At 42.3% G+C, this 23,228-nt stretch overlaps 1 protein-coding gene across 1 annotated transcript in view; it reads left to right on the forward strand.

The window, feature by feature from the left end:
• LOC139755173 (solute carrier family 12 member 9) overlaps nt 1-23,228 on the forward strand; it is a 290,342-nt gene that overhangs the window by 171,169 nt on the left and 95,945 nt on the right. Inside the window, exon 12 of the mRNA XM_071673343.1 lies at nt 8,022-8,102. Coding sequence (XP_071529444.1) covers nt 8,022-8,102 — 81 coding nt within the window. The remainder of the gene's footprint in view (nt 1-8,021; nt 8,103-23,228) is intronic.

The raw sequence follows: 23,228 nt of genomic DNA on the forward strand, positions 1-23,228 counted from the left end.
TATACCAAGTTAGTAATACGATGATAAAAAAGGTAAAGAGTAATGGCATCTCACGTTTGTTACATTGGTGTCTGGTGTAACCACCTCCCACTTCAAGAACACTGTTCAAGCGTCGAGGCACGGATGCCACCAACCGTGATGTCAGCTGTTGTCCCTCTGGGCTAAGAGGGTGTTCCCATGCTTGCAAGGCATTACTTATGACCATGGCACAACTACGATGGCTGTTGTGTGAGAAGTCTTCATCATGACAGCCAAGATGTGTTTGATAGTTAAAAGTGGAAATGTTATTGATGTGAGACGTAAGAAAGGGGGGTTGCTGAATCAAAAGGAGGAAGTGAAAGGAAGATGGAAAAGAGTGTTTTGAAGAACTGATGAAAGTGGGAGAAGGGGAGGCAGTAGTTGTTACATGAATGGATATGGAAGCTGGAAGGAAGAGGATCCAAGTGCTAGGGTCTATAGCAAAAAGGGAGGTAAGAAGGCAATAATGAGGCTGAAGGTAGGAAAGGCACCTGGAGTGGATGGGATTATGGCTGAAACGCTGAAGTTTGGAGGAGAACGATAGAGTATATCCATCTTAAATGAAATTTAGCATGGGTGAAAGCTATTGTCATGCCTTTATACAAAGGAAAAGGTAAGGATGTATGTAGCAATTATAGGGGAATAAGTCTGTGCTGTCAGTGGATTGAATCAGGGCATGTGAAGCGTCTGGGGTAAACCATGGAAAGTTGTGTAGGTATGTATATTTGCGTGTGTGGACGTATGTATATACATGTGTATGGGGGGGGTTGGGCCATTTCTTTCGTCTGTTTCCTTGCGCTACCTCGCAAACGCGGGAGACAGCAACAAAGTATAAAAAAAAAAAAAAAAGTCTGTTAAGTATACCAGGAGAAGCGTATGCAAGAAAATTAATTGACAGAGTGATGGAAGAGACTGAATGTAGAATATGTGAAGAGCAAGGGATTTTAGGAAAGGTAGGGGATGTGTGAATCAGGTTTTTGTGGTAAAGATGACTATGGAAAAATATATAGCAAAAGGTAAAAAGTTGTATGTAGCTTTTATGGAGCTGGAAAATGCATATGACAGATTCGAGTGGAATGCTTTGTGGGATGTGTTAAGGTTATATGGTATAGGGGGACAACTATTGGATGGTGTGAAAGCGTTCTATAGAGGAGAAAATGAATGCATAAGAGTGGATGGAGAGCTGAGCAAAAGTTTTGAGATACATGTACGTGTGAGGCAGGGGTGTGTGATGTCACCGTGGCTGAAGGAGGAGTGGATGCTATTTCCTGTGTGGCGGGGCAGTAACAGGAATGGATGAAGGCAGTGAGTATGATGTATGCATTGATAGGTATATGTATGTATATGTGTGTGTATGGGCATTTATGTATATTTATGTATTTTTTTTTTTAATTTTCCAAAAGAAGGAACAGAGAATTGGGCCAGGTGAGGGTATTCCCTCAAAGGCCCACTCCTCTGTTCTTAACGCTACCTCGCTAATGCGGGAAATGGCGAATAGTTTGAAAGAAAGAAAAATGTTTATATGAGTGATTGGGCCTTTCTTCGTCTGTTTCCTGGCACTGCCTCGCTGACATGGGAAACAGTAATTAAGTATAATATATAAATAATATTTTTATTATTATTATTTTGCTTTGTCGCTGTCTCCCGCGTTAGCGAGGTAGCGCAAGGAAACAGACGAAAGAATGGCCCAACCCACCCACATACACATGCATATACATACACATACACACACGCAAATATACATACCTATACATCTCAACGTGTACATATATATACACACACAGACATATACAAATATACACATGTACGTAATTTATACTGTCTTCCTTTATTTATTTCCATCGCCACCCCACCACACATGAAATAACAACTCCCCCCCCTCATGTCCGCGAGGTAGCACTAGGAAAAGACTACAAAGGCCACATTCGTTCACACTCAGTCTCTAGCTGTCATATAATAATGCACTGAAACCACTGCTCCCTTTCCAAATCCAGACCCCACAGAACTTTCCATGGTTTACCCCAGACGCTTCACATGCCCTGGTTCAATCCATTGACAGCACGTCGACCCCGGTATACCACATCGTTCCAATTCACTCTGTTCCTTGCAGAGGTAGTAAAAGCTTTGCGGAGGATGAAAGCCGGCAAGGCAGCGGGTTTGGATGGTATTGCAGTGGAATTTTTTAAAAAAGGGGGTGACTGTATTGTTGACTGGTTGGTGAGGTTATTTAATGTATGTATGACTGATGGTGAGGTGCCTGAGGATTGGCGGAATGCTTGCATAGTGCCATAGTACAAAGGTAAAGGGGATAAAAGTGAGTGTTCTAAATACAGAAGTATAAGTTTGTTGAGTATTCCTGAGAAATTATATGGGAGGATATTGATTGAGAGGGTGAAGGCTTGTACAGACCATCAGATTAGGGAAGAGTAGTGTGGTTTCAGAAGTGGTAGAGGATGTGTGGATCAGGTGTTTGCTTTGAAGAACATATTTGAGAAATACTTAGAAAAGTAAATGGATTTGTATGTAGCATTTATGGATCTGGAGAAGGCATATGATAGAGTTGATAAAGATGCTGTATGGAAGATATTAAGAATATATGGTGTGGGTGGCAAGTTGTTAGAAGCAGTGAAAAGTTTTTATCAAGGATGTAAGGCATGTGTATGTGTAGGAAGAGAGGAAAGTGATTAGTTCTCAGTGAATGTAGGTTTGCGGCAGGGGTGTGTGATGTCTCCATGGATGTTTAATTTGTTTATGGATGGGGTGGTTAGGGAGGTAAATGCAAGAGTTTTGGAAAGAGGAGCAAGTATGCAGTCTGTTGTTGATGAGAAAGCTTGGGAAGTGAGTCAGTTGTTCGCTGATGATGCAACACTGGTGGTTGATTCGTGTCAGAAACTGCAGAAGCTGGTGACTGAGTTTGATAAAATGTGTGAAAGAAGAAAGCTAAGAGTAAATGTGAATAAGAGCAAGGTTATTAGGTACAGTAGGGTTGAGGGACAAGGCAATTGGGAGGTAAGTTTGAATGGAGAAAAACTGGAGGAGGTAAAGTGTTTTAGATATCTGGGAGTGGATTTGGCAGCGGATGGTGCCATGGAAGCAGAAGTGAATCATAGGGTTGGGGAGGGGGCGAAAGCTCTGGGAGCGTTGAAGAATGTGTGAAAGTCGAGGCCATTATCCCGGAAAGCAAAAATGGGTATGATGGAAGGAATAGTGGTTCCAACAATGTTATATGGTTGCGAGGCGTGGGCTATAGATAGGGTTGTGCGGAGGAGGGTGGATTTGCTGGAAATGAGATGTTTGAGGACAATATGTGGTGTGAGGTGGTTTGATCGAGTAAGAAATAATAAGAGTAAGAGAGATGTGTGGTAATAAAAAGAGTGTGGTTGAGAGAGCAGAAGAGGGTGTTTTGAAGTGGTTTGGTCACATGGAGAGAATGAGTGAGGAAAGATTGACCAAGAGGATATATGTGTCAGAGGTGGAGGGAAGGAGGAGAAGAGGGAGACCAAATTGGAGGTGGAAAGATGGAGTGAAAAAGATTTTGAGTGATCGGGGCCTGAACATGTAGGAGGATGAAAGGCGGGCAAGGAATAGAGTGAATTGGAATGATGTGGTATACCGGGGTCGACGTGCTGTCAATGGATTGAAGCAGTGCATGTGAAGCGTCTGGGGTAAACCATGGAAAGTTCTGTGGGGCCTGGATGTGGAAAAGAAGCTGTGGTTTCGGTGCATTATTACATGACAGCTAGAGACTGAGTGTAAACAAATGTGGCCTTTGTTGTCTTTAACTAGCGCTACCTCGCGCACATGTGGAGGGAGGGGTTGTTATTTCATGTGTGACTGGGTGGCAATGGGAATGAATAAGGGCAGACAGTATGAATTATGTACATGAGTATATATGTATATGTCTGTGTGTGTATATATATGTATACGTTGAGATGTATAGGTATATATATTTGCATGTGTGGACGTGTATGTATATACATGTGTATGTGTGTGGATTGGGCCATTTTTTCATCTATTTCCTTGCGCTACCTCGCTACTGCGGGAGACAGCGACAAAGTGAAATAAATAAAATATACTTTATTATTATTTTGCTTTGTCGCTGTCTCCCACGTTAGCGAGGTAGCGCAAGGGAACAGACAAAAGAATGGCCCAATCCACCCACATACACATGTATATACATACACGTCCACACACGCAAATATACATGCCTATACATCTCAATGTATACATACATATACACACACAGACATATACATATATACACATGTACATAATTCATACTGTCTGCCTTTATTTATTCCCATCGCCACCTCACCACACATGGAATAACAGCACCCTCCGCCCTCATGTGTGCGAGGTAGCGCTAGGAAAAGACAACAAAGGCCACATTCGTTCACACTAAGTCTCTAGCTGTCATGTAATAATGCACCGAAACCACAGCTCCCTTTCCACATCCAGGCCCCACACAACTTTCCATGGTTTACCCCAGACGCTTCACATGCCCTGCCTCAATCCATTGACAGCACGTCAACCCCGGTATACCACATCATTCCAATTCACTCTATTCCTTGCATGCCTTAACCCTCCTGCATGTTCAGGCCCCGATCACTCAAAATCTTTTTCACTCCATCTTTCCACCTCCAATTTGGTCTCCCACTTCTCCTCGTTCCCTCCACCTCTGACACATATATCCTCTTTGTCAACCTTTCCTCACTCATTCTCTCCATGTGACCAAGCCATTTCAAAACACTCTCTTCTGCTCTCTCAACCACACTCTTTTTATTTCCACACATCTCTCTTACCCTTACATTACTTACTCGATCAAACCACCTCACACCACATATTGTCCTTAAACATCTCATTTCCAGCACATCCACCCTCCTGCACACAACTCTATCCATAGCCCAGGCCTCGCAACCATACAACATTGTTGGAACCACTATTCCTTCAAACATACGCATTTTTGCTTTTCAAGATAGTTTTCTCGACTTCCACACATTCTTCAAGGCTCCCAGAATTTTCGCCCCCTGCCCCACCCTATGATTCACTTCCGCTTCCATGGCTCCATCCGCTGCCAGATCCACTCCCAGATATCTAAAACACTTTACCTCCTCCAGTTTTTCTCCATTCAAACGTACCTCCCAATTGACTTGACCCTCAACCCTACTGTACCTAATAACCTTGCTCTTATTCACATTTACTCTCAACTTTCTTCTTTCACACGCTTTACCAAACTCAGTCACCAGCTTCTGCAGTTTCTCACATGAATCAGCCACCAGTGCTGTATCATCAGCGAACAACAACTGACTCACTTCCCAAGCTCTCTCATCCACAACAGACTGCATACTTGCCCCTCTTTCCAAAACTATTGCATTCACCTCCCTAACAACCCCATCCATAAACAAATTAAACAACCATGGAGACATCACACACCCCTGCCGCAAACCTACATTCACCAAGAACCAATCACTTTCCTCTCTTCCTACACGTACACATGCCTTACATCCTCGATAAAAACTTTTCACTGCTTCTAACAACTTGCTTCCCACACCATATATTCTTAATACCTTCCACAGAGCACCTGTATCAACTCTATCATATGCCTTCTCCAGATGCATAAATGCTACATACAAATCCATTTGCTTTTCTAAGTATTTCTCACATACATTCTTCAAAGCAAACACCTGATCCACACATCCTGTGCCACTTCTGAAACCACACTGCTCTTCCCCAATCTGATGCTCTGTATATGCCTTCACCCTCTCAATCAATACCCTCCCATATGATTTACCAGGAATATTCAACAAACTTATACCTCTGTAATTTGAGCACTCACTGTTATCCCCTTTGCCTTTGTACAATGGCACTATGCAAGCATTCCGCCAATCCTCAGGCACCTCACCATGAACCATACATACATTAAATAACCTTATCAATCAGTCAACAATACAGTCACCCCCTTTTTTGATACATTCCACTGCAGTACCATCGAAACCCGCTGCCTTGCCAGCTTTCATCTTTCGCAAAGCTTCCACTACCTCTTCTCTGTTTACCAAGTCATTTTCCCTAACCCTCTCACTTTGCACACCACCTTGACCAAAGCACCCTATATCTGCCACTCTATCATCAAACACATTCAACAAACCTTCAAAATACTCATTCCATGTCCATCTCACATCACCACTACTTGTTATCACCTCCCCATTAGCCCCCTTCACTGAAGTTCCCATTTGCTCCCTTGTCATACGCACTTTATTTACCTCCTTTAACTTTCAAAAAGGGGAAACAGAAGGAGTCATGCAGGGAGAGCTCATCCTCCTCGAAGGCTTAGATTGGGGTGTCTAAATGTTTGTGGATGTAACCAAGATGAGAAAAAAGGAGATAGGTAGTACGTTTGAGGAAAGGAACCTGGATGTTTTGGCTCTGAGTGAAATGAAGCTCAAGGGTAATGGGGGCGAGTGGTTTAGGAATGTCTTGGGAATAAAGTCAGGGGTTAGTGAGAGGACAAGAACAAGGGAAGGAGTAGCACTACTCCTGAAACAGGAGTGGTGGGAGTATGTGATAGTGTAAGAAAGTAAATTCTAGATTGATACGGGTAAAACTGAAAGTTGATGGAGAGAGATGGTTGATTATTGGTGCATATGCACCTGGGCATGAGAAGAAAGATCATGAGAGGCAAGTGTTTTGGGAGCAGCTAAATGAGTGTGTTAGTGGTTTTGATGCACGAGACCGGGTTATAGTGATGGGTGATTTGAATGCAAAGGTGAGCAATGTGGCAGTTGAGGGAATAATTGGTATACATGGGGTGTTCAGTGTTGTAAATGGAAATGGTTAAGAGCTTGTAGATTTATGTGCTGAAAAAGGACTGGTGATTAGGAATACCTGGTTTAAAAAGCGAGATATACATAAGTATACGTATGTAAGTAGGAGAGATGGCCAGAGAGCGTTATTGGATTACGTGTTAATTGATAGGCGCGTGAAAGAGAGACTTTTGGATGTTAATGTGTCGAGAGGTGCAACTGAAGGGATGTCTGATCATTATCTTGTGGAGGCGAAGGTGAAGATTTGTATGGGTTTTCAGAAAAGAAGAGAGAATGTTAGGGTGAAGAGAGTGGTGAGAGTAAGTGAGCTTGGGAAGGAGACTTGTGTGAGGAAGTACCAGGAGAGACTGAGTACAAAATGGAAAAATATGAGAACAAAGGAGGTAAGGGGAGTGGGGGAGGAATGGGATGTATTTAGGGAATCAGTGATGGCTTGCGCAAAAGATGCTTGTGGCATGAGAAGCGTGGGAGGTGGGTTGATTAGAAAGGGTAATTAGTGGTCTGATGAAGAAGTAAGATTGTTAGTGTAAGAGAAGAGAGAGGCATTTGGATGATTTTTGCAGGGAAAAAATGCAAATGAGTGGGAGATGTATAAAAGAAAGAGGCAGGAGGTTAAGAGAAAGGTGCAAGTGGTGAAAAAGAGGGCAAATGAGAGTTGGGGTGAGAGTATCATTAGATTTTAGGGAGAATAAAATATACTGTGTATATATATATATGTATACATTGAAATGTATAGGTATGTGTATGTGCGTGTGTGGATGTGTATGTATATAATTGTGTATGTAGGTGGGTTGGGCCATTCTTTCGTCTATATCCTTGTGCTACCTCGCTAATGCAGAAGACAGCGACAAAGTATAACAATAAAAAAAAGAAACTGCATATAGCACTTGTCAGTAATTAAGACATGAATTTTTCTCTAAAAGAATTCTATTTTAGAGCATAAGACGTCATAGAATGCTGTTTATGTAAAAGATGTTAACAGTATGTGTGCTGTGTATACTATATATACTGGATTTCATCTTGAATAGATTATGAATTCATTTTTGTTTGGACTCATCTTATCATTTTCCATTATAAGTAACTGACTGGTTTGTTGTGAGATAAGCCATCACATGTAGTATCAAGTGAAATGAAACAGCTTGTGATAAAAGATATCTTTGTACATGATATTGCATTTTTCAGATTGGTTGTTATGATGAGAATACAAAAGACCCAGCAACTGAGGACTACCCCAAGTGGATGGCTCTTGTGGATCATTTAAAGGTATACCTTCTTTACAACCTCATCTTTTTTTTAATATTTGTTTACTTTTTCCTGGGTAGTGAGGTAGCACCAGGAACAGACACAGAATGGCCTTATTTGCTTGCATTTACTCTCTAGCTGTCATGTATCACACAACTAAATCAGAGTACTCTATCCACAGCCAAGCCTCACAGACCTTTCTCTGGTTTTCCATGACCTCAATAGATGCCCAATTCAGCCCACTGAAGACACATTGCACCCTGCGTACCACATTATTCCATTTTGCTTTATCCCATGCATACCTGACACTCCCAATCATTGTGAAATCCCAGTCATTCATTCCATCCTTCCATACTTAAATCGTCCCCCTCTTTACCTTATCCCCTCCACTTCGACAGATATACCTCTCAGTCAGCCCTTCCTCATATCCTATCCATATATCTGAACCATTTTAGGGCATCCTCTTCAGCTCTCTCAACCGTATTCTTCCTACTACCACACTCTGCCTTTGCATTATCATTTCATACTTGATCACCCCTCCTCATACCATACATTGTCCTTAAGCATCTCATTTCCAACACATCCACATTTTTCTGTACTTGTTTATCTTTGGCCTATACCCCACATCCAGACAGCACTGTCAGAAGAACCACTGTACCATTAAACATACCTATTTTACCCTCTGACAGTAACCTCTGTTTCCATGCACTCCTCAGTGCACTGGGACTTCAGCTTCCTCCCTGACTGTGCTGCTTGCTTGAGCTTTCATGGCTTCATCCGCTACCAGGTACACCCCAAGGTTTCTGAAATACTTCACTTATTCCAAATTCCATCCAGGCAAACTCCCATTCAGCCAGCCTGTTTCTCTCCCCCTGCTAAATTCTATAACCTTACTTTATTTTTAGAATCACTTAACTTTATCTTGTCACACATTTCCCCAAACTCAAATACCAGCTTCTGCAGTTTCTCTCTTGAGTTTGCTACCAGATCCATGTCATAAGGAAACAGCAACTAACTCACTGCCTAACCCACCCCAGCACCCCCTCCCCCCCAAAAAAAAGAAAAATCTCTAAAACCATCACATTTACCTCCCTCTCTACATCATCCATGAACAGATTACAGCTGTGATGACATCACCCACCCTTGCCGCAGACCTGCCTTTACCTGAAACCAGTCACCCTTTTCTGTTCGTACTTGCATACATGCCTTACTCTCTAGATATATACTCCTTGTCTTTGTTAGTTTTCATCCCACAACATATATTCATACCTTCCAAAAAGCAGGTCTATTATCCCTTCATACACTCTTTCCAGCTCTTTAAGTGCCACATACATATTCTTCTGTTTATTTGAGTATTTCTCACTCTTTCTTCAAAGTAGACACTTGATTCACATATCCTCTACCATTCCCAAAGCCACATTACTTCTCCCCATTCAGGTTATCTGTGCGTACCACCACCTTCTCAGTGAAAATTCCACACAATTGCTATGTATACTAAACTTAATCATACCTGTGTAATTCAGACACTTACTTTAGCCCCCCTTGCCTTTATACAGTGGCCTTATACAGTCATCTGGCTAATTCTCAGGCACCTCACTGTGAGCCATACATACAATGAAAATCCCATCCAACTAATCAAGAACACTGTTCCCTCCTTTTTTGAGAAATTCAACTGCAATCCCTTCACTCCAGCTGCTTTGCCACATTCTGTCATACAGAAGGCTCTCATCACACTAGAAGGCTTTCATCACCCCTGCACTTTTTCACCAAATCACTTGCCATGATTCTTTCACGTAATAGACCTATACATCCCGAATACCCCTCATGTGCCACCATATCATCTAGCACATTCTCCAGTCCTTAAGAATACTCACTTTATCCCCTCTATCTTTTCTTTGCCTGTTTCCACTTCTCTTCTTTTACATCATATATATATCAAATGATTTTTTGCTTTGTCGCTGTCTCCCGCATTAGCGAGGTAGCACAAGGTAACAGATGAAAGAATGGCCCAATCCACCCGCATACACATGTATATACATACACGTCCGCACATGCAAATATACATACCTATACATCACAACGTATACATATATATATACACACACAGACAAGGGAGCAAATGGGAACTTCAGTGAAGGGCACAAATGGGGAGATGATAACAAGTAGTGGTGATGTGAGAAGGAGATGGAGTGAGTATTTTGAAGGTTTGTTGAATGTGTTTGATGATAGAGTGGCAGATATAGGGTGTTTTGGTCGAGGTGGTGTGCAAAGTGAGAGGGTTAGGGAAAATGATTTGGTAAACAGAGAAGAGGTAGTAAAAGCTTTGTGGAAGATGAAAGCCGGCAAGGCAGCAGGTTTGGATGGTATTGCAGTGGAATTTATTAAAAAAGGGGGTGACTGTATTATTGACTGGTTGGTAAGGTTATTTAATGTATGTATGACTCATGGTGAGGTGCGTGAGGATTGGCGGAATGTGTGCATAGTGCCATTGTACAAAGGCAAAGGGGATAAGAGTGAGTGCTCAAATTACAGAGGTATAAGTTTGTTTAGTTTTTTTTTTTTTTTTTTTTTTTTTTTTATACTTTGTCGCTGTCTCCCGCGTTTGCGAGGTAGCGCGAGGAAACAGACGAAAGAAATGGCCCAACCCCCATACACACGTACATACACACGTCCACACACGCAAATATACATACCTACACAGCTTTCCATGGTTTACCCCAGACGCTTCACATGCCTTGATTCAATCCACTGACAGCACGTCAACCCCTGTATACCACATCGCTCCAATTCACTCTATTCCTTGCCCTCCTTTCACCCTCCTGCATGTTCAGGCCCCGATCACACAAAATCTTTTTCTCTCCATCTTTCCACCTCCAATTTGGTCTCCCTCTTCTCCTCGTTCCCTCCACCTCCGACACATATATCCTCTTGGTCAATCTTTCCTCACTCATTCTCTCCATGTGCCCAAACCATTTCAAAACACCCTCTTCTGCTCTCTCAACCACGCTCTTTTTATTTCCACACATCTCTCTTACCCTTACGTTACTTACTCGATCAAACCACCTCACACCACACATTGTCCTCAAACATCTCATTTCCAGCACATCCATCCTCCTGCGCACAACTCTATCCATAGCCCACGCCTCGCAACCATACAACATTGTTGGAACCACTATTCCTTCAAACATACCCATTTTTGCTTTCCGAGATAATGTTCTCGACTTCCACACATTTTTCAAGGCTCCCAAAATTTTCGCCCCCTCCCCCACCCTATGATCCACTTCCGCTTCCATGGTTCCATCCGCTGACAGATCCACTCCCAGATATCTAAAACACTTCACTTCCTCCAGTTTTTCTCCATTCAAACTCACCTCCCAATTGACTTGACCCTCAACCCTACTGTACCTAATAACCTTGCTCTTATTCACATTTACTCTTAACTTTCTTCTTTCACACACTTTACCAAACTCAGTCACCAGCTTCTGCAGTTTCTCACATGAATCAGCCACCAGCGCTGTATCATCAGCGAACAACAACTGACTCACTTCCCAAGCTCTCTCATCCCCAACAGACTTCATACTTGCCCCTCTTTCCAGGACTCTTGCATTTACCTCCCTAACAACCCCATCCATAAACAAATTAAACAACCATGGAGACATCACACACCCCTGCCGCAAACCTACATTCACTGAGAACCAATCACTTTCCTCTCTTCCTACACGTACACATGCCTTACATCCTCGATAAAAACTTTTCACTGCTTCTAACAACTTGCCTCCCACACCATATATTCTTAATACCTTCCACAGAGCATCTCTATCAACTCTATCATATGCCTTCTCCAGATCCATAAATGCTACATACAAATCCATTTGCTTTTCTAAGTATTTCTCACATACATTCTTCAAAGCAAACACCTGATCCACACATCCTCTACCACTTCTGAAACCGCACTGCTCTTCCCCAATCTGATGCTCTGTACATGCCTTCACCCTCTCAATCAATACCCTCCCATATAGTTTACCAGGAATACTCAACAAACTTATACCTCTGTAATTTGAGCACTCACTCTTATCCCCTTTGCCTTTGTACAATGGCACTATGCACGCATTCCGCCAATCCTCAGGCACCTCACCATGAGTCATACATACATTAAATAACCTTACCAACCAGTCAACAATACAGTCACCCCCTTTTTTAATAAATTCCACTGCAATACCATCCAAACCTGCTGCCTTGCCGGCTTTCATCTTCCGCAAAGCTTTTACTACCTCTTCTCTGTTTACCAAATCATTTTCCCCAACCCTCTCACTTTGCACACCACCTCGACCAAAACACCCTATATCTGCCACTCTGTCATCAGACACATTCAACAAACCTTCAAAATACTCATTCCATCTCCTTCTCACATCACCACTACTTGTTATCACCTCCCCATTTACGTCCTTCACTGAAGTTCCCATTTGCTCCCTTGTCTTACGCACCCTATTTACCTCCTTCCAGAACATCTTTTTATTCTCCCTAAAATTTACTGATAGTCTCTCACCCCAACTCTCATTTGCCCTTTTTTTCACCTCTTGCACCTTTCTCTTGACCTCCTGTCTCTTTCTTTTATACTTCTCCCACTCAATTGCATTTTTTCCCTGCAAAAATCGTCCAAATGCCTCTCTCTTCTCTTTCACTAATACTCTTACTTCTTCATCCCACCACTCACTACCCTTTCTAAACAGCCCACCTCCCACTCTTCTCATGCCACAAGCATCTTTTGCGCAATCCATCACTGATTCCCTAAATACATCCCATTCCTCCCCCACTCCCCTTACTTCCATTGTTCTCACCTTTTTCCATTCTGTACACAGTCTCTCCTGGTACTTCCCCACACAGGTCTCCTTCCCAAGCTCACTTACTCTCACCACCTTCTTCACCCCAACATTCACTCCTCTTTTCTGAAAACCCATACTAATCTTCACCTTAGCTTCCACAAGATAATGATCAGACATCCCTCCAGTTGCACCTCTCAGCACATTAACATCCAAAAGTCTCTCTTTCGCACGCCTGTCAATTAACACGTAATCCAATAACGCTCTTTGGCCATCTCTCCTGCTTACATAAGTATACTTATGTATATCTCGCTTTTTAAACCAGGTATTCCCAATCATCAGTCCTTTTTCAGCACATAAATCTACAAGCTCTTCACCATTTCCATTTACAACACTGAACACCCCATGCATACCAATTATTCCCTCAACTGCCACATTACTCACCTTTGCATTCAAATCACCCATCACTATAACCCGGTCTCGTGCATCAAAACCGCTAACACACTCATTCAGCTGCTCCCAAAACACTTGCCTCTCATGATCTTTCTTCTCATGCCCAGGTGCATATGCACCAATAATCACCCACCTCTCTCCATCAACTTTCAATTTTACCCATATTAATCGAGAATTTACTTTCTTACATTCTATCACATACTCCCACAACTCCTGTTTCAGGAGTATTGCTACTCCTTCCCTTGCTCTTGTCCTCTCACTAACCCCTGACTTCACTCCCCAGACATTTCCAAACCACTCTTCCCCTTTACCCTTGAGCTTCGTTTCACTCAGAGCCAGAACATCCAGGTTCCTTTCCTCAAACATACTACCTATCTCTCCTTTTTTCTTATCTTGGTTACATCCACACACATTTAGGCACCCCACTCTGAGCCTTCGAGGAGGATGATCACTCCCCGCGTGACTCCTTCTTCTGTTTCCCATTTTAGAAAGTTAATACAAGGAGGGGAGGATTTCCGGCCCCCCGCTCCCGTCCCCTCTAGTCGCTTTCTACGACACGCGAGGAATACGTGGGAAGTATTCTTTCACCCCTATCCCCAGGGATAATATACATATATATATACATACACACACACACACACACACACACACATACGCACATACACACACACACACACACATACATATATATACATATGAAAAATGTAAGAAACAATTTAGAAAACAAACTTTTAGCTTGAAATGAATGAAAAAATGAATGTCACATAATGGTTCAACCTCTGGCTATGGAAAAGGAAATGTACAATTTATTCACACAAACGTCAATAGCAGTTCTCATCAATTTCACCACTGTATCAATAAGCTTCAATGTCTAAGCTACATTTTTCTCCAACTTCACTATTTTCTTGTCAAAAACACCATGCATGAAAACTATCACTCCAGTAACACAACTATAAACATTTACTTCCCCTTTAAAAGTTCTGGGGAAGTCTGTCTCGATACACTGCGGCGAGGCGACGCGACGCTGACACAATCACTGTCACAATATCACTTCTGCCTCCTCAAGTCAATCTCTCAGCCACAGTGCAGGCCTTCATCGTCGAAATCGGTCTTGTCTTCAGACGTCTCCTCGTAATCACATCCTTGCACGGTACGGGGAGGAAGTTCTACACCCGCGAGATCCTTATCTCCTGAGCCTTCTCGAACTCTCCCACATCTTTCTATTCCTTCTCCTCTTTTAAGTCCTCTTCATCTTGTTCTCATCCTCCTCAGGGAAAGGGAAATTGTTTAGTATTCCTGGTAAATTATATGGAAGGGTATTGATTGAGAGGGTGAAGGCATGTACAAAGCATCAGATTGGGGAAGAGCAGTGTGGTTTCAGAAGTGGTAGAGGATGTGTGGATCAGGTGTTTGCTTTGAAGAATGTATGTGAGAAATACTTAGAAAAGCAAATGGATTTGTATGTAGCATTTATGGATCTGGAGAAGGCATATGATAGAGTTGATAGAGATGCCCTGTGGAAGGTATTAAGAATATATGGTGTGGGAAGCAAGTTGTTAGAAGCAGTGAAAAGTTTTTATCGAGGATGTAAGGCATGTGTACGTGTAGGAAGAGAGGAAAGTGATTGGTTCTCAGTGAATGTAGGTTTGCAGCAGGGGTGTGTGATGTCTCCATGGTTGTTTAATTTGTTTATGGATGGGGTTGTTAGGGAGGTAAATGCAAGAGTTTTGGAAAGAGGGGCAAGTATGAAGTCTTTTGTGGATGAGAGAGCTTGGGAAGTGAGTCAGTTGTTGTTCGCTGATGATACATCGCTGGTGGCTGATTCATGTGAGAAACTGCAGAAGCTGGTGACTGAGTTTGGTAAAGTGTGTGAAAGAAGAAAGTTAAGAGTAAATGTGAATAAGAGCAAGGTAATTAGGTACAGTAGGGTTGAGGGTCAAGTCAATTGGGAGGTAAGTTTGAATGGAGAAAAACTGGAGGAAGTAAAGTGTTTTAGATATCTGGGAGTGGATCTGGCAGCGGATGGAACCATGGAAGCGGAAGTAGATCATAGGGTGGGGGAGGGGGCGAAAATCCTGGGAGCCTTGAAGAATGTGTGGAAGTCGAGAACATTATCTCGGAAAGTAAAAATGGGTATGTTTGAAGGAATAGTGGTTCCAACAATGTTGTTTGGTTGCGAGGCGTGGGCTATGGATAGAGGTGTGCGGTGGAGGATGGGTGTGCTGGAAATGAGATGTTTGAGGACAATGTGTGGTGTGAGGTGGTTTGATGGAGTAAGTAACATAAGGGTAAGAGAGATGTGTGGAAATAAAAAGAGCATGGTTGAGAGAGCAGAAGAGGGTGTTTTGAAATGGTTTGGGCACATGGAGAGAATGAGTGAGGAAAGATTGACCAAGAGGATATATGTGTGGGAGGTGGAGGGAACGAGGAGAAGTGGGAGCCCAAATTGGAGGTGGAAAGATGGAGTGAAAAAGATTTTGTGTGATCGGGGCCTGAACATGCTGGAGGGTGAAAGGAGGGCAAGGAATAGAGTGAATTGGATCGATGTGGTATACCGGGGTTGACGTGCTGTCAGTGGATTGAATCAGGGCATGTGAAGCGTCTGGGGTGAACCATGGAAAGCTGTGTAGGTATGTATATTTGCGTGTGTGGACGTATGTATATACATGTGTATGGGGGTGGGTTGGGCCATTTCTTTCGTCTGTTTCCTTGCGCTACCTCGCAAACGTGGGAGACAGCGACAAAGCAAAAAAGAAAAGAAAGAAAGACATATACTATATACACATGTACATAATACATACTTTCTGCCTTTATTCATTCCCTTCGCCACACTGCCACACATGAAAATAACAACCCACTCCCCCTGCATGTGCACGAGGTAGCGCTAGGAAAAGACAACAAAGGCCACATTCATTCACACTCAGTCTCTAGCTGTCATGTATAATGCACTGAAACCACAGCTCCCTTTCCACATCCAGGCCCCACAGAACTTTAAATTGTTTACCCCAGACGCTTCGCATGCTCTAGTTCAATCCATTGACAGCACGTCGACCCGGTATACCACATCGTTCCAATTCACTCTATTCCTTGCACGCCTTTCACCCTCCTGCATGTTCAGGCCCCGATCGCTCAAAATCTTTTTCACTCCATCTTTCCACCTCCAATTTGGTCTCCCACTTCTCCTCGTTCCCTCCACCTCTGACACATATATCCTCTTGGTCAATCTTTCCTCACTCATTCTCTCCATGTGACCAAACCATTTCAAAACACCGTCTTCTGCTCTCTCAACCTCACTCTTTTTATTACCACAAATCTCTCTTACCCTATTATTACTTACTCGATCAAACCACCTCACACCACATATTGTCCTCACACACCTCATTTCCAGCACATCCACCCTCCTCCACACAACTCTATCTATAGCCCACGCCTCGAAACCATATAACATTGTTGGAACCACTATTCCTTCAAACATACCCATTTTTGCTTTCCGAGATGATATTCTCAACTTCCACACATTCTTCAATGCTCCCAGAACTTTTACCCCCTCCCCAACCCTATGATTCACTTCTGCTTCCATGGTTCCATCTGCTGCCTAATCCACTCCCAGATATCTAAAACACTTCACTTTCTCCAGTTTTTCTCCATTCAAACTTACCTCCCAATTGACCTGTCCCTCAACCCTACTGTACCTAATAACCTTGCTCTTATTCACATTTACTCTCAGCTTTATTCTTTCACACACTTTACCAAACACAGTCACCAGCTTCTGCAGTTTCTCATGCGAATCAGCCACCAGTGCTGTATCATCAGGGAACAACAACTGACTCACTTCCCAAGCTCTCGTCCACAACAGACTGCATACTTGCCCCTCTTTCCAAAACTTTTGCATTCACCTCCCTGACAACCCCATCCATAACAAATTAAACAACCATGGAGACATCACACACCCCAGCCGCAAACCAACATTCACTGGGAACCAATCACTATCCTCTCTTCCTACACGTACACATGCCTTACATCCTCGATAAAAATTTTTCTCTTCTTCTAACAACTTGCCCCCCCCCCCCACATCATATATCCTTAATACCTTCCACAGAGCATCTCTATCAACTCTATCATATGCCTTCTCCAGATCCATAAATGCTACATACAAATCTGTTTGCTTTTCTAAGTATTTCTCACATACATTCTTCAAAGCAAACACCTGATCCACACATCCTCTACCACTTCTGAAACCACACTGCTCTTCCCCTATCTGATGCTCTGTACATACCTTCACCCTCTCAATCAATACCCTCCCATATAATTTACCAGGAATACTCAACAAACTTATATCTCTGTAATTTGAGCACTCAGTCTTATCCCCTTTGCCTTTGTACAATGGCACTATGCAAGCCTTCCTCCAATCCTCAGGCACCTCACCATGAGTCATACATACATTGAATAACCTTACCAACCAGTCAACAATACAGTCACCCCCTTTTTTAATAGATTCCACTGCAATACCATCCAAACCCGCTGCCTTGCCGGCTTTCATCTTCCGCAAAGCTTTTACTACCTCGTCTTTGTTTACCAAATCATTTTCCCTAACCCTCTCACTTTGCACACCACCTCGACCAAAGCACCCTATATCTGCCACTCTGTCATCAAACACACTCAACAAACCTTCAAAATACTCATTCCATCTCCTTCTCACATCACCACTACTTGTTATTACCTCCCCAGTAACCCCCTTCACTGAAGTTCCCATTTGCTCCCTTGTCTTACGCACTTTATTCACCTCCTTCCAAAACATCTTTTTATCCTCCCTAAAATTTAATGATACTCTCTCACCCAAACTCTCATTTGCCCCCTTTGTCACCTCTTGCACCTTTCTCTTGACCTCCTGCCTCTTTCTTTTATGCATCTCCCAGTCATTTGCATTATTTCCCTGCAAAAATCATCCAAATGCTTCTCTCTTCTCTTTCACTAATAATCTTACTTCTTCATCCCACCACTCACTACCCTTTCTAATCTGCCCACCTCCCACGCTTCTCATGCCACAAGCATCTTTTGCGCATGCCATCACTGCATCCCTAGATACATCCCATTCATCCCCCACTCCCCTTATGTCCTTTGTTCTCACTTTTTTCCATTCTGTACTCAGTCTCTCCAGGTACTTCCTCACACAAGTCTCCTTCCCAGGCTCACTTACTCTTGCCACTCTCTTCACCCCAACATTCTCTCTTCTTTTCTGAAAACCTCTACAAATCTTCACCTTAACCTCCACAAGATAATGATCAGACATCCCTCCAGTTACACCTCTCAGCACATTAACATCCAAAATTCTCTCTTTCGCGTGCCTATTAATTAACACGTAATCCAATAATGCTCTCTGGCCATCTCTCATACTTACATATGTGTACTTATTTATAGCTTCCTTTTTAAACCAGGTATACCCAATCACCAGTCCTTTTTAAGCACATAAATCTACAGGCTCCTCATTTCCAGTTACAACACTGAACACCCCATGTACACCAATCATTCCCTCATCTGCCACATTACTCACCTTTGCATTCAAATCACCTGGTCTCGTGCGTCAAAACTACTAACACACTCACTCAGCTGCTCCCAGAACACTTGCTTCTCATGATCTTTCTTCTCATGACCTGTCCCTCAAACCTACTGTACCTACTGTACGAGAAAATTTTGGCAGAAATGTGTGGTCTGGATTATGTAAGAATATTAATCATAAGTCCGAAGGAGCTCTCACATTAGAAGTAGACCTTATGGTTGGGAATAATGATATTAGGTGCTAAATATCTGTTGGATTAGAATTAGATTGTATGATCTGTAGATATTATAGTAGTTTTAGCATGAGATAAGGGAACAGGAAATATTTCAGTACATCATTTCTTTCTTTCATACTTATGTGTTCTTTCCCACATACTGAGGTAGAGGAAGAGGAATGGAATCATTTGCTCATGTCTGCTCTTGAGATGCCATTTATGATACCCTGAAACCAAAGCCTCCGTATCTAAAGCCAAGCTTCACATACCTTTCTTTGGCTTATTTCGTTCCTTCGTATGCCCTGGTTCAGGTCATTTACAGCTCCGCCCTTTGTTTACTACATCGATCCATTTTGCTTTATCTCATATACACCTCACTTTCTCCTGCATGCTCAAAGCCTGATTACTCAAAGCACCTCAAACAAGTATACCCTCTTTGACAGCTTCTCTCTTATCCTCTCCATACATCCAAACCATTGCAGCACACTTTTCTCAGCTCCCTGTGCCATACTCTTCTCATTACCAAACCTATCTCTTACCTTATCATTTCTTACTCGAACAACTCTCCTAACACCGTGTATTGTCTCTTTGTGTTTTATTCGTAACACATCCGCTCTCTTCCTTACTGATCTGTGACCCATGTTTTGCATCCATACAATAGCATTAGGACAACGTCAAACATACCCATCTTTGCTGTCAGATACATTGACTCCTCTTTCCATATGCTATTCATTGCACCCAGGACCTTAGCTCCCTCACCAACCCTATGGCTAACTTCAGCTCCCATGATTACATTTCCTGCTGTATCCTTTTGTGGATTTCTAAACCACTCCACACCATCCAAGTTGTCTCCATTCAAACTCACACTGCAACAAGCCTCTCTCTTTCCCCTGCTAAACTTTAAGATCTTATTTTTATTTGTCTTAGCTTCAACTTTCTCCTTTCAAATGTTCTCCCAAACTCAGGCACTGGCTTCTGCAGTTTCTCACCTGAGTCTGCCACTAGAGCCTTGAGCCATGGCATCAGCAAACAGCATCTAATTCACCTCCCAGTCCCCCCAATCCCTAACAATCTTTGGCCCACTCCCCCCCTCCTGCCTCCTCCCCACCCCACCCTACCACCCTCTCCAAAACCCTGCATATGCCTCCTTCACCGACCCATCCATAAGGATTAAACATCCACAGTAATGTCACACCTCCTTGCTGCTGACTCATCTTCACCTGGAGCCATATACTTTCCTCTCGTCTTACAAGCATACATATCTTATTATCTTCTTAGAAGCTCCTCTACTTCTAATAGCTTTCTTCTGACACCATCTATTCCTAATACCTTTCACAAGAATCTTTATTAGCCCTATCATAAGTTTCCTCCATACCCATAAATGCCACATACATATCTTTCTAAATATTTCTCACACAGATTCTTCAAAGCAAACACTTGATCCACTCATCCTTTACAACTCCTGAAGCTACATTGTTCCTTCCCAATCTGATGTTCTGTGTATGCCAGCGCCCTTTCAGTCAGCAGTCTCTGATTCAAGTTACTTGGCAAAGTTAACAAACTTTTACCTCAGTAATTCGAACATTCATATTACCTCCCTTGCCTTTGTAGAATATCACAATACAGATGTTCCACCAATCCTTAGGCACCTTACCTTGATGCATGTGTATAATGTATAAATAAGACAAAAAAATTAAATTTTTCAGTATGAGTGAAAGATTGGTAGTATTAGATTTTATGGTCTGAAATAGGTGAATGAGGAATATAATAAAACGTTTGTACATAAGAGGATATGATGAAGTTCTAAGTTGACAGTATTTCACAAGTCAGTGATTTAGTGAACTTTTTCTTAACCTCTGAATGGCATGTATGACCCAGAAATTGCAGCAATGTAAAGATAAAAAAGAAAAAGAACGAAAGCTGTAATGAATAATTGACTAGAATTCCAAAGTAACAATAAATACACAGCTTTGTGTTGATTTGGTTCACTGCTCCATGAAGGGTGGAAGAGGGTGTGAATGACACATCTGACAGCTCCCAATAAGGGGGAAAGACTCTGAATGATATACCTCTTTTGATTGTGTTATTTTCTCAATGTATTCTCATATCATACACAGGTACAGCATTGGTGGTAAAGAATATAAATCCATGAAGAAATATTACACCTTTCATATTAAAATTAAGTGTGAGGGAGATTGACTGGCAAGTATGGGGAGGTATTTGAGGAATTTGTTTTTTCTTTATCTTCACTCAGTTACACACTATACTATTACTTCATACCTGGCACAGCACTGGTGGTGAATGATGTGAAGGTATTTAAAGGATATTGATTTATCTCTCGCACTACAAATAAATGTGAGGATGGGGAGTGTCTAGCACATGTAGGAATGATCTTGGAGGTGTTTTCCTGTGGATATATCCTGACACTTTTCCTATCATATGATACCAAGTCCTTCATTACCCCATGAATACACAGCATAGCTGTTATGTAACCGTGCGGGGCTTCTTCTTACGTAATTGTGCTAAGTTAACCTTCTAAGTCACATATTTCTTCATATTTCTTTCATTGTTCTTCTCTTTCCTCACAAACTGATGTGTATCATAAGTCTTCTTCCTCATCACTTAACATGTGATGTTTACCAAATAGCGTCCTAACTTCGTCCCTTCGATGTATATCAACTGACTTATATTTCTCTCTCTTGTGTCTCCCCCTGATGATGTGATTATTACATGAAAGTGTACTTGGGAACTTATTGTGTTTCATTTTCCCTGTGGACTCATAGGAATGTCTTGATCACACGCAAAATTGTGGTCCTTTCCGACATAAATGCTTATTATTATTTTATTTTTTATTATACTTTGTCGCTGTCTCCCGCGTTTGCGAGGTAGTGCAAGGAAACAGACGAAAGAAATGGCCCAACCCCCCTCATACACATGTATATACATACGTCCACACACGCAAATATACATACCTACACAGCTTTCCATGGTTTACCCCAGACGCTTCACATGCCCTGCTTCAAGTTGACTTGACCCTCAACCCTACTGTACCTAATAACCTTGCTCTTATTCACATTTACTCTTAACTTTCTTCTTTCGCACACTTAACCAAAATCAGTCACCAGCTTCTGCAGTTTCTCACATGAATCAGCCACCAGCACTGTATCATCAGCGAACAACAACTGACTCACTTCCCAAGCTCTCTCATCCACAACAGACTTCATACTTGCCCCTCTTTCCAAAACTCTTGCATTCACCTCCCTAACAACCGCATCCATAAACAAATTAAACAACCATGGAGACATCACACACCCCTGCCGCAAACCTACATTCACTGAGAACCAATCACTTTCCTCTCTTCCTACACGTACACATACCTTACATCCTCGATAAAAACTTTTCACTGCTTCTAACTTGCCTCCCACACCATATATTCTTAATACCTTCCACAGAGCATCTCTATCAACTCTATCATATGCTTTCTCCAGATCCATAAATGCTACATACAAATCTATTTGCTTTTCTAAGTATTTCTCACATACATTCTTCAAAGCAAACACCTGATCCATGCATCCTCTACCACTTCTGAAACCACACTGCTCTTCCCCAATCTGATGCTCTGTACATGCCTTCACCCTCTCAATCAATACCCTTCCATATAATTTCCCAGGAATACTCACCAAACTTATACCTCTGTAATTTGAGCACTCACTCTTATCCCCTTTGCCTTTGTACAATGGCACTATGCAAGCATTCCGCCAATCCTCAGGCACCTCACCATGAGTCATACATACATTAAATAACCTTACCAACCAGTCAACAATACAGTCACCCCCTTTTTTAATAAATTCCACTGCAATACCATCCAAACCTGCTGCCTTGCCGGCTTTCATCTTCCGCAAAGCTTTTACTACCTCCTCTTTGTTTACCAAATCATTTTCCCTAACCCTCTCACTTTGCACACCACCTCGACCAAAACACCCTATATCTGCCACTCAATCATCAAACACATTCAACAAACCTTCAAAATACTCACTCCATCTCCTTCTCACATCACCACTACTTGTTATCACCTCCCCATTTGCGCCCTTCACTGAAGTTCC

This window comes from Panulirus ornatus, chromosome 18 (assembly GCF_036320965.1).
Source record: "Panulirus ornatus isolate Po-2019 chromosome 18, ASM3632096v1, whole genome shotgun sequence".
Classification (NCBI taxonomy): domain Eukaryota; kingdom Metazoa; phylum Arthropoda; class Malacostraca; order Decapoda; family Palinuridae; genus Panulirus; species Panulirus ornatus.